Raw genomic sequence first — 14,107 nt, 5'->3', positions numbered from 1 at the left:
ACTAGCAGCAATTTGAGGCCACATAAGATCAGGCCACTGGTCTGGAGTGGCCAGCTTCTCCAGGAAGATATAGCCTGTGGCCCAGAATGCCAGTGGAGAGGCCTGGCAAGGCTTCAGGAAGCAGAAGGCAAGCCAGCTTCCTATCAGCTAAGGCTGGGATGGCACAGACAGGGAGACTAGCAGAGCCCAGGTGTGTTGTGACCAGAGTCACAGGGCAACAGCCATTATGATGGGGCCAAGGAGATCAGGAGGGACTGTTGTGTAAGGGGAACAAGGTTCTCTTGTCATCATCAAGGTGTTGCCATACCAAATAGATGAAAATAGCCCTGGGTCCAAATGTGGAAAAAAAGGATTCTATGAGAGGTAGCATTCACTATCACAAGTTTTAAGACTTCTAGCCTCCATTGAGTGAGTGAGCACCTGTACCGGCCAAGTGCTGTATTGAGTGCTTTATTTAAAATAATCAGTAACCCTGTGAGGAGCATTCCAGATTCCAGGTGAGGAAGTGGAGGCTGGGCTCTGCAGAGCCTGGCTGGCTTCCCTTTCTCCCCCTTCACCCACCCAGAACATTGTTCCAGGGCCCAAGGCATGTCCGACACAGGGCAGGGAATGGGCCCCAGAGGAAGTGTGTCTGGGACAGGCTTGGGTCAGTTCCTGACCCAACATGCAGGAAGCACAATTCTGTCCCTAGCAGGGCCTTCTGTGCAGGATACAGGTGAGACCACCTAACACATGTCTTCTTTCCCTAGTGAAATACTCAGCACTGCAAACACAGTCTGCAGAGCCCTCGCAACCCGTACTGTCCTCAATCTGAGGCTCCATTCAGCAGCATACACACATGAAGGGTGCCACCACCCTTCGGCCCCTCATGTAGACCCCCAGCTGCTGTGCTACGCTTTCCACATCATTGGCTTCTTATTGTTGTGAGTTTTCCTGACAAGCTTTGAGTGTTCGTGAATTTGGTTTCTGTGCCCTGCCTGCAGGGTGGGGTGTCTGCCCTGCCCCAGGTGCTCTGAAGAGACTTGGTAGAGACTCAAGACCCAGTTCCAGCAGATTACCAGCATCATCCTCGGAACCTGCTGGGTCACCAGCTCCTCAGAGCCATCCTGTCCCAGCCTCAGCATGGGGAGGGGAAACCAAGATGAGAGCAGGCAAGAGGACACTGGGGACGGCGTGGAAGGAGAGCATTTCTGCCTGGGTGATAAATCGAAAGGTGGTATGATCCCCCTACACACTGGAGTGGCTGACTCTGGCAGTGACCTCTGAGAGCTGTAAGTGGCTGGGTCCTGCTAGCACCCAGTTCACTTGGAACCCCTGCACGGGGCAGACAAATCAACACCAAGCAATGCCACACACATGTAATACCCAGGGCAGTGTTTTTCTTTTCCAATGCTGGATTTTACATTGCTGGCCTTTAGAGCTGGCACAAGTGGAGACTTTTCAGTTACTTCAGTGCAAATGTGCATCTCATGATAATCCTGCCCTGAGAGTATAAGAATCTGGAGAAGTTGGAAGCTGCGACTTGCAGCCCTAATTCCTACCAGATTCCAGAGGGGACTAAGGGTAGCCTTAGGCTGGCCAGGGTAAAATTCTTAAGAGTTATTTCTGCTTTGGAAATGTTTTCTACTGGGTGGTGGGTGGTCACCCCACCCTGTATATGAGCTCATTTGAGTAGCAAGAGCTACAGGCATGGAGAACGAGCATTGAAACCAGAACCATGCTCATAGAAGTTGCCTAGAAATGTATGGGAGGGTACAGACCTGTAATCACAGCAGCTCAGGAGGCTGAGGCAGGAGGATCACAAGTTTGATACCAGCCTCAGCAACTTAGTGAGGCCCTAAACGACCCTATCTCAAAAACAAAACAAACAAACAAACAAACAAAAAAAAACAGACAACAAAAAAATCAGGTTGGGGATGTGGCTCAGTTGTTAAACATCCCAGTTAAATTCCTGGTACCAAAGTAGAAGAAAAGAAAGAAAAAGAAATGTATGGAAGGAGGAAAAGGAGCTGCTTCTGCCTGTGTAGCTCTGTAGTTATCCTCCTTGTCGATTCTGATGAAGAGCATTTGGAACATTGATGATACGTTAGACATGAGAACCCAAGGAATGGCCCCTAACCTGGCCCAAGTTGCGTGGTTTGGGCCAGAGCATAGCTGGCTTCATGGTATTCCTTTAGCCCTTGCCCCCAGCAAGCTCTTCTGGCAGAGGCTGAGCTACAGCATAGAGCCCTGTGTGCTGGTTATCAGTTTGCCATGTCAAAAAGCAATTGTTTGCCTCTTTGCCTCATGCTAGGCAATCCTTCTAAGCCACACCTCCAGCCTCCCAGAGAGCAATTCTGAAAGCAGAATATAAGTCACCAGCAGGCAAGATTCTATTTACAAAACTTCAGGGCGTCTTTGGACTGCATGATGGCCCCACGCATTCCACATGCTGCACATTTGCTCCTTTGCTGAGGTGGGATGAGGCATTCCCATTTCTTAAGGAAACCACTGAAATCCAAGCAGACCCCACCCACCATCTAATGCATGCTACCGTGTGTGTCCGTTGTTTTAAAAGCCTATTCATGCCGGAGGGGCTTCAGAGGTGGTGCTGTCTCTAGATGGTCTGGTAAGCCCACTCCCAGTGAGTGCTTGCAGCCTTCCAGCTGTTCCCTGTCCTGTTTGGCCCAGACACACCAGCACTGGGTCTGAAAGGCAGGCTGGAGCACTGAGGACGCAGCAACATGAAGGAAGGGAAATGGGCCTCAGGAAGTCAGGGAGACACTGTTTGCAAGATTTGCATGTTTCCAAGACCTTCCACACTGCTGGTGAGAATATCATCAATCAGATTTGTGCCTCCCTGATACCAAGGACATCAAGAGATGATGGCCCCACAGCCTGGCCATTGCTGAGCTGGAGGTGGCTATGAAGAATTTTTGCACCTCTGGTCTGTTGGCACCTAGACAGGGTGACCTCGGGTGTTATCCATCTTACCTTTATGGAGAGGCCCATCTGATGGCACAGACGTTGAAACCCTGCAGCCATGATGTAAAATAAATGCTCTCGGTAAAACCATTTTCTCAGTATCACTGACTTCAGTGACAAGAGCCCTATCTGCTCTCCCTTAGCTACCTCGGTGCCTTCTGCGTAAAGCCCTCCTGCATAAAACCCATCACTTGGCCCACAGGCGCTAACTTCAAGTGCCTGGACAGGCCTGGGCGGTCCTTGGCCTCCCATTTGCAGAGAGTATCATTCCAAGGGCTCCTTCTTCCCGCTGGCATTTGACACTTGCTTGGGCACTGTGGCCTGCAGAAGCCTTGGGAACTCCTCTCCTGTCTATAGGAAGGCTTCATTAGTCAGTTCAGGTCTGGTCCTAGGTGGTAGGAAAAAGGGAGTGATATGGAAAGGCCAATTGAGAACAGTGATTATCAGCCAAGCTTGGCAGGCAGAACTTATAAAAAGTTTAGCATTTATAGTATTAGCTCTGAGTATATGCGAGTGAGCTCACAGCTCCATGGAAGACTGCTAAGGGAGCCAGAAGATAGGGAACTTGGTGGGGAGGCGTGTCCTCATGCTGTGGGGCAGGCCCACTGCCTCAGCCACTTGGATTGGGGTTAGTACCATTTCTCTGAGGAAGAAGTGCTGGAGACCGATCTCAGAATCCTCTGTACATCCTTTTGTATGTGCTGTGTCCAAGTGTGAATTGTAAAATGTCTAGTGTGTGCATTAAACAAAATGGAACGTTGTATTGGGATTGTGTTGAGGTGCTTTTGTCACATGGCTCTCTTTTCCTACAAGAGTTGATATGGAGCTGAGCTCATTCCCTTCATTTCCAGCCATAGGTTTTCTCCAAGTTGAGAGTTCTTGCAGTTACCTCCTCATGAACAGCCTAGTGTCAGGGCTTCTGGGGGTGGCCTCCCATTATACAACAGTTGCAGTATAATATGCCCAATATCCTGGGCTAGGAGGGCAGATGCAGGAGAAGAGCCTCCAGAGGCCACACCCAGGCTTCATGGGCTGCCTGATGCTGCAGCTTGCCAGGTAGCATCAACTCCTTTGGGAGGACAGACGTGGCTGCACTGCCTGGCAGCTTCCCAGCCCACTGCTCTGTCCTCAGAGAAAGCCAGTCACCAGCAAAACTTCTAGTCATGTGAGTTGTTTCAGGCAGAGAAAGCTGAGCAAGAAAAGGGGCGTTGTACCTGCCTGTGGAGAGTGGACTGTTGGGGATCAAGTCCCAGCAGACCACCTTGTCAACTCACAACTTGAATTACAAACTGAGAAGATGGATGAAATTGTCAGCATGAACACGCTGCACAGATCCTGTGCAGTGATTGGAGTTGTTTCACATTGATAGCAGTTTTTTTTTTTTCATTTTGCTAAACTAGTCTGGTAGTGAAACAGCACCAAATCCTCAAACTCAAACTCACCATGTGACTGCCCTGTGCAGAAGTTCTACATGGCTAGTGGGGACCTGGCACAGTGGCCCTCCTAGCCTTCTGCTCTGGTGTCACTGCTGGGGATAGTTGCCTGGCAATTGATCCCACTGAGCATCTTCTGCCTAATATTAGGTTCTCTCACCCAGCAGTGCTTCTCACGGACAGTCAGAGATCTCAGGCCCTATTAAGAAGGTTGACCTGTAGGGGGCAGTGTGATTTCACACAGGCCTTTACAGGGCTCCAAAAACGTGAAGTTCCCTAGAAATGGGGAAAGGCCAATTTTAGGTTTTATGCTGTACAAGGAGGACCCATTCCTTGACTCTTGGGTATTTCCAGTAGTTTTCCTGCCTTCAGAATTTCCTCAAATTTATGGGTAAGGGGCATTTCTCATTTTAAAATCAGAGTACTTATCTGTTCCAGCCAAACACTTAAGACTCCTGATGAATTAATTACATGTATGATTTTGTAAGTGAATATTTAGCCACTTTACATATATTATTTGTGGTTGGCATATAGTAAACTACTAATTTTCCCCAAGGGAAAAACCTACTAAAACACTTAAAGAGTGACAACAAAAAGACCAGGGAGCAAACATATTGTAATTTTAATGATAGATTGAAATACAGTGCATCAGATGAGGCAAATACAATATTCTACCAGTTTTTAAAAACCTGAACCATAAGGGTTTTACATTCTAGTACACTTAAATAAAACAACAACAAAAAAGATGCTTACATAATAAAACTTCAAGTTGTTTTAGAAACGGTTCTGTTCTAGGAACATACAAAGGGAAATGCTCTGCTGTGCTTTTTTTAAAAAATCAAATGGGAGTTTCGAGGGATCTGGCTGGTAGAGACCACCCAGGTGAGGGAGCATGCAGCTTGGCAGGGGGCAGCTCCCACCCCACCCATACCAGCCAGCTCACCTCACCAAGAATTAGCACTCCTGGCTTCTCTGGTTCTGCCAAAAGCATCATCCACTCCACTATAAAAACAGTTCTAGTACAGCTGGGGAATTATATTTTTCCAGGGGAATAAAAATGGGAAATATCTCCATTTAAAAAAAAAAAATCAGTGCATCAATGAATAATAGTTTATAAATCAGCTTTTGGATGTGTTGGGAACATAAATCAAAAGTAAATGTTAATTAAGCTATGATTTAGAAACAAATCCCCCAGATGATAAGAATTGAGAATTAATTTGAGGTTATCAAATTATCTTCAATAAATATTTCTAGTATCTTCTGGAAGGATAATTTTCTGTAAGAATCAGAAGATTGCAAGTTGAAAAAAAATCTATTCTCTATATTTGACCATAGAAAACCTTTTTTAGGAATATATTTTAAAAAGTAAGGTCAACATGTAGGACTCTGTGTGGCATTCAGCAACTTGACACCAACCAAAAGAGGGTGCAAAACAGCAGTTCCGAGGCTGACCCTCTAAGCTTCGGAGAGTAATCTTACCTCCTGCTGCAGGTGGGGGTCTGGTGATTTGTAGAAATGGGCACAGCACTTGGCGGAGGGATGCTGGCACCCCACACGAAGGAGCTAAGAGTTGATCATAAATTCATTCTTGCAAGGACTCACAGAATCACAGAGCTTAAATTCATTAAGTGAAGGTGCAGAACGATGGAGAGAAGCTTGCCTAACTGAGGCTGGCTCTGAGAAGGAAGAACCAAGGGAAGAGTGTGCTCTGCTCTAGCACACCTCAGCCATAGCACAGTGGTTGCTTGAAAATATGGACAGGCAGTCTTGTGAATAAACTGATGTGAAAGGGTTGTGATAAAATGACAAATATTATTTTGTCCAGGCAAATCACTGGACAAGAAAGCAGCCTTGCTTTGATACAGATGCCTGGCATCTGTCGAGAGGTGGTGGGCTGCAGAAATAGCCCAGGAATTATCAATAGGCGCTGCTCTTGAAGGAGCTGTCTGGGAGGCCAGCACTTAGGCACGGCTGTCTGAGTTCTCAGCATAACCTAATTTTTGCTGTCCTGAGGAACCCATTGCTCCCTGTGAATGGACTGGGCCACCTCAGGAGGCAAGTACAGAGTTTGGCTGAGGTCAATAACACATTGCCATTGAAATGACCACATCCAAAGCTTATTTCAAATGTGCCACACCAAAGTCAGCATGAAGTTCATTTGGAAAGAATTTATCACATAGTCCAGTTAAGCAGATCCCCCCTCAGGTGACTATTCTAAACATAAAAAAGGACATAGGAAAATAAAGGCATGTTTCTCTTTTTAAAAAATACCTTATATGTACACAAGAGTAATTGGTGCAGGAAGACCCCTTGCATGAAGATAACTGTTGACTAGATGGCAATTGTCTGTATTCCCCAAAACATTTCATTTAAAAACAGTTTTCAAGTTGTGGCAAAGAGCTGAAAGAAGCCACATGCCTGGCAGTGTGGTCTTTCAAGTGAAGGATGTTTTTTCTATGAAGGGTTTAACTTGGAAAGAAATGGCGTGAGATGTTCTAAGCCTAAGTGCTGCGCTGCATCCACTCGAGTTTCCCCTACACTGTCTGTAGGAGAGGAAGGTGGTTCACAGGGTGTGTGTGACAGGTGGCTCCCCTGTGAACCCGCCTACAGGAGGGTCGCAGGCTGGTCACAAAACAAAAAGCATTTATTGACAGTGGGAGCTGCCACCTAGCCACACAGATGGTCCCTGGGCCTAATCCTAAGAGACAAGATCACAAGTTACAGCCCTAACAGTAATGGCCAGGTTCTTGAGCCGCCTGGGAGATGGTGGAGCAGCAAGATGGCCCGAGACACTGGCCTTGCTCATCAGACTGAGGTGTGGACAGGAGTGGCTGAGTGGGAGGGCGAGGAGCCCCGCTCAGACGAGGATGAGACGGCACGTGTGGCCACCTCCCGCTGCAGATCCTCCACCCGCTTCTGCAGCTCAGCCCTGACAGCCAGCAGCTCCTTGAGATTCTGGTGAATTGGCATCTGGTGGCGAGCAGAGACAAAGTCTCATTATTGGGCTGCTCTTACAGTACTGTGTTCCAACATCTAGACCCTCAGCTTTGTGGTTATTTCCTCACCCAGACTCCTGTGTTACAAGTCTCCTGGACCAGTTACTGATCTTTCCCCAAGTGTACACTGATCCCTTCCCCATAAGCCATGTGCTTCAGCTGCCACCCAGACTACCCTGCATCTACTGGCAATGAGCCAGGCTGGACTGGGCACCATTCAGGCCTTTTTGCCCTCTGCTCTCCTTGCTGGGCTCCCAGTTCTCAGGACAAGATTCACAGGCTCTGGTGAGACCGCAGACCTGAGTCTGCCCAGTGCAGACTCAGCCGAGCAGTCTGCTGAAGACCGTCAAACACACATGGTGCTTCCGGGCTGCCCAGCTAAGCCATGTTCACATGCAGACCCTGCTGCCTCCAAGAGCTCTGTATTTGTGTATTTTTATAAATAGTCTCCCCGACTGAAAAATACATCTGTTAAATCAGAACTTTCTATAACTTGGAGTTGTGTTTATTTGCATGAAGTAGAGCATAAGGCTCCAGAGGGGTGATGCCAGGGGAAAGGGACCAGCCACTCACTCTATTCAGTACTTCTGCTCAAGTGCTTCACCCTAGTTATCTTTCTTTTAAACCCACAGATTGGGATGGGACAATAAAGAAACTAGAAGGTCACGCTATTTTACAGTCATAGCACCTAGCTCTCCAAACTACCAAGATAGCCTCAGCACCTACTAGAAGCCCAGAGATCAAAGACCTGGACTTTCACAGGCTGTGAGCAAAGTTGACTAGGCAGGGAGGTCACTAGGGAAGTGAAGAGGCACAGGGCGGGGTCTGGATCCTTTTCTCCTCCCATACCCACTGAGCACACACAGGTACTAGGTGGATTCCAAGCCTCAAGCAGACCTTGTGATGTACCATGTTAATACCCTCTAGTGGCTTCTTCCCCTTGCCCTGAGAGTAACACCCTGAACTTGACCTCCAGGCACTAGCCTGCTTCTCTAGCTCATCACTCACCAGGTCAAAGACTTGAAGCTGCACCATCATGGTGCCCTGGTGATCAGCCCTTCTGGTAGGTGGGGGGAAGAACAAGAGAAGGAAGAGGAGTAAAGATAGGGCATCTGCATGCTTCCAACATCACAGGGTGCTCAGTAACCAGCACCAAGGAGGCTAAGAACACACTCTCCTTTGTCAGACCATGGGAAGAAGAAGGTAGGGGACAGCAACATCAGGGTCTTATAGCAAAGGCTAATCCTTAAAGGACACTAACAATGACAGTTCTCCTCTTAACCTTAGAATCTCTCTGGGATTTTGCTCATCTGTGGGATTGTTTGATTCCAATCAGATGAGGGAATGCTTTGCAATCAACCACCATTATTAACATACACATGAGCTTCCTGGAGCAGAGCATGCAGGGGAACGGTCTCCTGCACACCCAGGAAATGAGACCCGGGCTGCCCAAGTGTGCCACCATCACCTTATGTCCTCAGGGAGCTTTTCGTAGTTTTCTCATGTATCAGATTATTTGCCACTAAGCAAAGGGGTGCCTGAAAAACAGATGACTCTGAGACTTAAATGCAGGACTGCGTTAGAGAAACTTACCAGAGAAAGGCTAGCTATGTCTGACCCAGGTGTGCTAGCATGTGTGAGGCATAAGCCAAGGCCCAAAGGAGGAGGATGCTCACTGGCTCTTGGTCCCACTCAGCCATCCTCTGATAGGTTTTAAGAGGGAGCCCCTCTCACAGAAGCGAACCCTGCCATCTCCTTCTCAGAGCAAAGAGACCCAGTAGGCTTGTGTCCCCTGCCTTTCCTCCTATATCCCTCCTCCTCTCAGCCCCACACGACTCTGTTCCAATCACCACACACCTATGGCAACCTACCTCATGGCCTTCTGCTTCCCATCCACCGCAGTGCAGCCAGAGGGAGGAAGCTTTCCCCATCATACACCTGGCCTTGTGCAAATGCCCACCTGCCTCCCTAGCATGGTATATCACCAGTGTCCCAAAAGGCCATGTGCCCAGCATGTTGTGTTTGTGGCCTTTAGTATAAAAGCTGTAGCCATGGAGATACAGCATAGGGAGAACACAAAAAACCGGACACCCACCTTCTACACCCCCCCCCAGTACTGTGGCAGGTACTTGGCATAGATTTGTATCATGCTTGCACCTTGCCGTGAGGCTCAGGGCCTTGCTCCAGATCAGGACTGAGTTATTGCCAGAGACCCAATTTGGCCCTGCTGAGGGATATCCTTCCACAACTGCACACAAGTTGGCAAGTCCTGGATGAGTTATGGCTTTTCAGACCTTCCTTCACCCTCTGCACTGTGGGACTAACATGAAGTCACAGGCACAGTGCCCAGTGGCACACTAAAGGACCTCAAGATAGGCAGCTATAGCCATGTTCCCTTGATCATCATCACGCTGAAACGGAACGCTCTTCCATGAGGAAACATCAAGAATAGATCTCTTACAAAAGATTTGCTCCCTGCCCTTACTTGTTTCTAATGGAGAATGAGCATAACAGGGTGTGTGGCTGGGCCTGTGGCACCGGCAGAATGAGCCAGCACAGTGCTTCAAGGGGATGCTGCTTACATTTCAAGTCTATGACCTGCTAAGCCCTGCAGTAACTGAGAAACCCCTCTAACCAAAAGAGCACCAAACAGTTGGTCCCTGGAATCACTAAACAGACTATTTAGTGGTTCTCTCTACATAATTAAAACAAAGGTGTGACTTTCCCACTCTACAGCTGCCCAGCAAAGAAGAATTCAGCCAAGTGCCTGTGACAGCAAAACACACAAAGGAGGAAGCTGCTGGAAGCGGGTGAAGGCTGGGTCTCCTAGGTACAGCAGCAAAGGCAGGCAGAGTAGATCTGGAGCCTGGACTCCAGTGAAAGGATGGCAGTTCACCCTGCACTTCCACACCTGCAGAGCTTTGAGGTGCCACTTGTGCTACTTGGAGCCACCAGCCCCAGCCAGGGAAGAGGAGAGGGAACAACAGAGGTGAAGGCAACAGGGAGTGTAGGGCCTAGCTCAGAGAACTATGTAAGTGCTATGATCAGTGAACACTGAAAAATGCTCCTGCAGTTATAAGGCAGCAGGGATTAACTCACAGGATCTAGAGGAGGAAAGGGCTTTTGCAGCTGGAACAAATGGAGTGAAACAGTGAAGCATCAGGGAAACAAGCAGCAAGTGTGACTGGTGTGGGCTGCGGCATCAGAGCAGAAGATCCAAGGAGGAGATGGGTCACAGCTGCCTGGGGCAGCAGAATGTGCACATCAGACTGAACCCACAGCTGAGGCTCCATGTAAGTGCACTGTTAGCCCCAGGAGTTAGGAAAGGGACGGTGCCCTCTGGAGTTCCAGTGCCAGACAGCTGAAAGTAAAATGAACAACTGGACTTTGCCCCTGTCTGTGAGGCTTGGAGCTAAGATGGAGCATGTGAGGACACCATGAGAGGGACAGATGGTTGAGGAGGAATGCAGAGAGAGCAGGCAGGCTACATCACTGGCTGATGGGGGAAAACAGTGGTGTGAACAATGGCTGGGCAGCATACTCCTGGTGACTGTCTGCTAAGCTTTGGGAGTGTTATCTTAAGAAGAAACCTCAGCAGAAAGCTCTCTGTCCACAGAGGTGAGGGCTGTCTCCTTCCCTCATTCTCCACACCCAGACCCCACCAGGCCTGGCCACCCATGTACAGAAAATTGGGGGTGGGGAGCGGGGATGAGTCAAAACCCATGGCAAAGCCCCCAAACTGGGGGAGCATTCAGAATAGGTCACGGGAGGCATCGCTCACAGCCAGAGCTCAGCCACCGAAGAACACAAAGTACAGGCACAGGCTTGGCTGACTGGCCCTGTCTATGTATTTTTCTCTCAGTTTTTACCATCTCAGAAAGTATTACTGTGAAACAGTCTAGGATGGTAAGGCAAACATTACCCCTTCCTGGAGGGGAGGCTGTTCTGTGCCTCTGCCCATGCCTTCTTTCTATTGTGCTACTACAGCCTTTCCACCAACTCCACACGTACATTAGCTAGAGTAGGTACTACTCCACCCATAAGACTTCCGAGCAACTTATAAGTCTTAGAGCCAAACACAGACAGGATTCTCTCCATACCTTCCTCAGTAGAGAACAGAGGGGGGGAAGGAGGAGGTTTTCAACTCTAACAGCTTGGGGTTGGCCTAGAGGAACATGAATGCAAAGAACTGCAGTATGTTAGCACCCATCATGCACACATTTTATAACATCATCTTCACCAGGAAAGAGACGTGTTCCTATGAGGAGAATAAAAACAAAAAGGTACCTGTGGTCGCATTCGTGGATTCCATCGTACATAATAGTTCACCCATAATTCCAAATGACTCAGACTAGCAACAGGATATAACACATGGTTTTCATAATTCACAAAGAAGGGATTAGAAAATTCATCTAGCTGGCTATTGATATAAGACCATAAAGATATAGTCTTTGTATATATATCCTGAAAAACAAAAAAGGAATAATTGAAATAAGCTTTTCTTCATATCCCAAGAATGAGTATTACATAAAGAAAATGACTGGAATAATGAAGAGAACTCAAAGAGTTACTAGGCCCCACCCCCATCCTCCCACCAAGTCTGGCCTCATGCTGGGGACAACATGGGAACATGCACTGCTTGCTGTCCTGGAAAAACATATTGCTGATGTTAGGCAACATCCAGTAAGTGTGTCTGTGGGGAGGCAGAATGAGAACTTTCCAACATCCACAAGATGATAGGACTCATCAATAATAAATACATTTTTTTTATTCTGGTTTAAGTTTTGCTTCTGTGACTGTTCATGTTGACAAATGTAGGTAGAATTTACAGTTAAGATCCCTTGCAATGGAAAAACCATACATATCTGCAGAATACTGTGCCATGACGGCAGACTGGAAAAGCTGCCTATAGAGAAGTATGCATATCTTCCCCTCAATTTTACAGTACACTATTTAGAAATGATTAACAATTTGCATTGCTCATCTGAATGAAAACACCCAAATTTGTAGGGATGGGGACAAGACAGAGAAGCATTAAACAATGGATCAAACAGTGAAAAACTCAAATGAAGAAAATAGGTCAAGAAAATGTTCTATTATTCTGTTGCTTATAAAAATGTTTACTTCCCACTGGAACATTCAATTATGACCATTTAAGTTCTTATATTTATAAGAGAAATACCACCAATAATTCAAAGGATCCAGAATAGCCAAAGTAATTATCAAAATGGAAGAACAAATTAGGAAGACTCATATTTGCCATTTTCAAAACTTACTACAATAATCAATACCAGTGGTGCTGTCATAAGGATAAACATAAAGATTAACAGGACAGAATACGGGGTATACTGGGGAATGATACTGGCCAAATTACATTGTGTGCATGTATAAATATGTAACAATGAATCCTGTCATTATGTATAATTATAATAGACCACTAAAATATGAGAAAAAAGAGTATAAAAATGAATTCTTGCATTTATAGTCAACTGATTTAGAGCAAGGGTGGCAAGACTTCAATGGCAGAAAGACAGTCTTTCCTCCAACTAGTGCTAGATAGCCAATACAAAAGAATGCAGTTGGACCCTTATCTCACATCATATACAAACATTAATTTAAAATGAATCACATACTGAAATTTAAAAGTTAAAACTGTAACATTTTTAGAAGAAAATAGGATCAAATTTTTTGTGATCTTAAGCTATGATTTCTTAGATACGGTAACAGAAGTATAAGCTACAAAAGAAAAAAAAATGGACTTCATCAGGATTAAAAACTTGTGTTTCCAAGGACATCATAAAGATAGTGAAAAAAATAACCCACAGAATGAGAGAAAAAAACTACATATCATATATCTTATTAGGGACTTGTATATATAAAATGTGTCAATAATGAAACTAACAAATAACCTAATTAAAAATGGACAATAGACCTGAATAGACATTTCTCCACAGAAGATAGACACATGACCAATAAACACATAAAAAGATGTTCAATATCACTGATTGTAAAGGAAATGCAAATTAAAAACATGTCATATTACCAAGTACGATGGTTATTATTTTTTAAAGAAATAATAAGTGTTAGTGAAATGCAGAGAAATGAGAACCCTCAGACATTGCTGGTAATAATGCATAATGGTGCAACTGCTTTGGAAAACAACCTGGTGGTTCCCCAATAAATAAGTTAAACATATATTTGTGGCATCACATAGCAATTCCATTCTTTTGTATCCAAGAGAAACAAAAGTATATGTCCACAAAAAATTATGAATGTTTATAATACACCATTATTCATAAAAGCCCCCAAGTGAAAATAACATAAATTTCTATGAACCAATGAATAGATAAAAAATGTCATCTCGGGCTGGGGTTGTGGCTCAGTGACAGAGCACTTGCCTCGCATGTGTGAGGCACTGGGTTCAATCCTCAGCACCACATAAAAAATGAATAAACAAAATAAAGATACTGTGTCCATGTATAACAAAAATATTTTTAAAAATGTGGTCTATTTATACAATAGAATATTACTCATTCACAAAAAAAGAATGAAGTACTGGCACATGATGAACCTTGAAAACATGTTTTCTTTCTGAAAAATGAAGTGAAGGAAGTCAATCACAAAAGTCCACCTACCATATGACTCCATTTATATGAAATGAAATCAAATCCATAGAGACAGAAAGCAGATTAGTGACTGCCAGAGGCTAGGGTG

General features: G+C 45.8%; 2 protein-coding genes across 6 annotated transcripts in view; one reads left to right on the top strand and one right to left on the bottom strand.

The window, feature by feature from the left end:
* Positions 1 to 14,107, top strand: part of Cd99l2 (CD99 molecule like 2) — a 115,834-nt gene that overhangs the window by 99,206 nt on the left and 2,521 nt on the right. Inside the window, exon 11 of one of the 2 annotated variants that reach the window (XM_027954487.2) lies at positions 750 to 3,727. The exons of the other annotated variant lie outside the window; for it this stretch is intronic. Within the exon in view, the coding sequence (XP_027810288.1) occupies positions 750 to 814 (65 nt within the window). The 3' untranslated portion in view covers positions 815 to 3,727. Of the gene's footprint in view, positions 1 to 749; positions 3,728 to 14,107 lie in introns of those variants that run through there. 2 annotated transcript variants of the gene reach the window in all.
* Mtmr1 (myotubularin related protein 1) overlaps positions 5,001 to 14,107 on the bottom strand; it is a 75,215-nt gene continuing 66,108 nt past the window's right edge. For all 4 annotated transcript variants that reach the window (XM_071606593.1, XM_071606591.1, XM_027954485.2 and 1 more), the window contains 2 exons: positions 11,681 to 11,857; positions 5,001 to 7,367 (listed from right to left, as the gene is read on the bottom strand). In XM_071606593.1, coding sequence (XP_071462694.1) covers positions 7,203 to 7,367; positions 11,681 to 11,857 — 342 coding nt within the window. In that variant the 3' untranslated portion in view covers positions 5,001 to 7,202. The remainder of the gene's footprint in view (positions 7,368 to 11,680; positions 11,858 to 14,107) is intronic.

This window comes from Marmota flaviventris, chromosome X, assembly GCF_047511675.1.
Source record: "Marmota flaviventris isolate mMarFla1 chromosome X, mMarFla1.hap1, whole genome shotgun sequence".
Lineage (NCBI taxonomy): Eukaryota > Metazoa > Chordata > Mammalia > Rodentia > Sciuridae > Marmota > Marmota flaviventris.
Note: the sequence above shows the minus strand (reverse complement) of the source record. Positions and strands in the feature narration are given on the sequence as shown.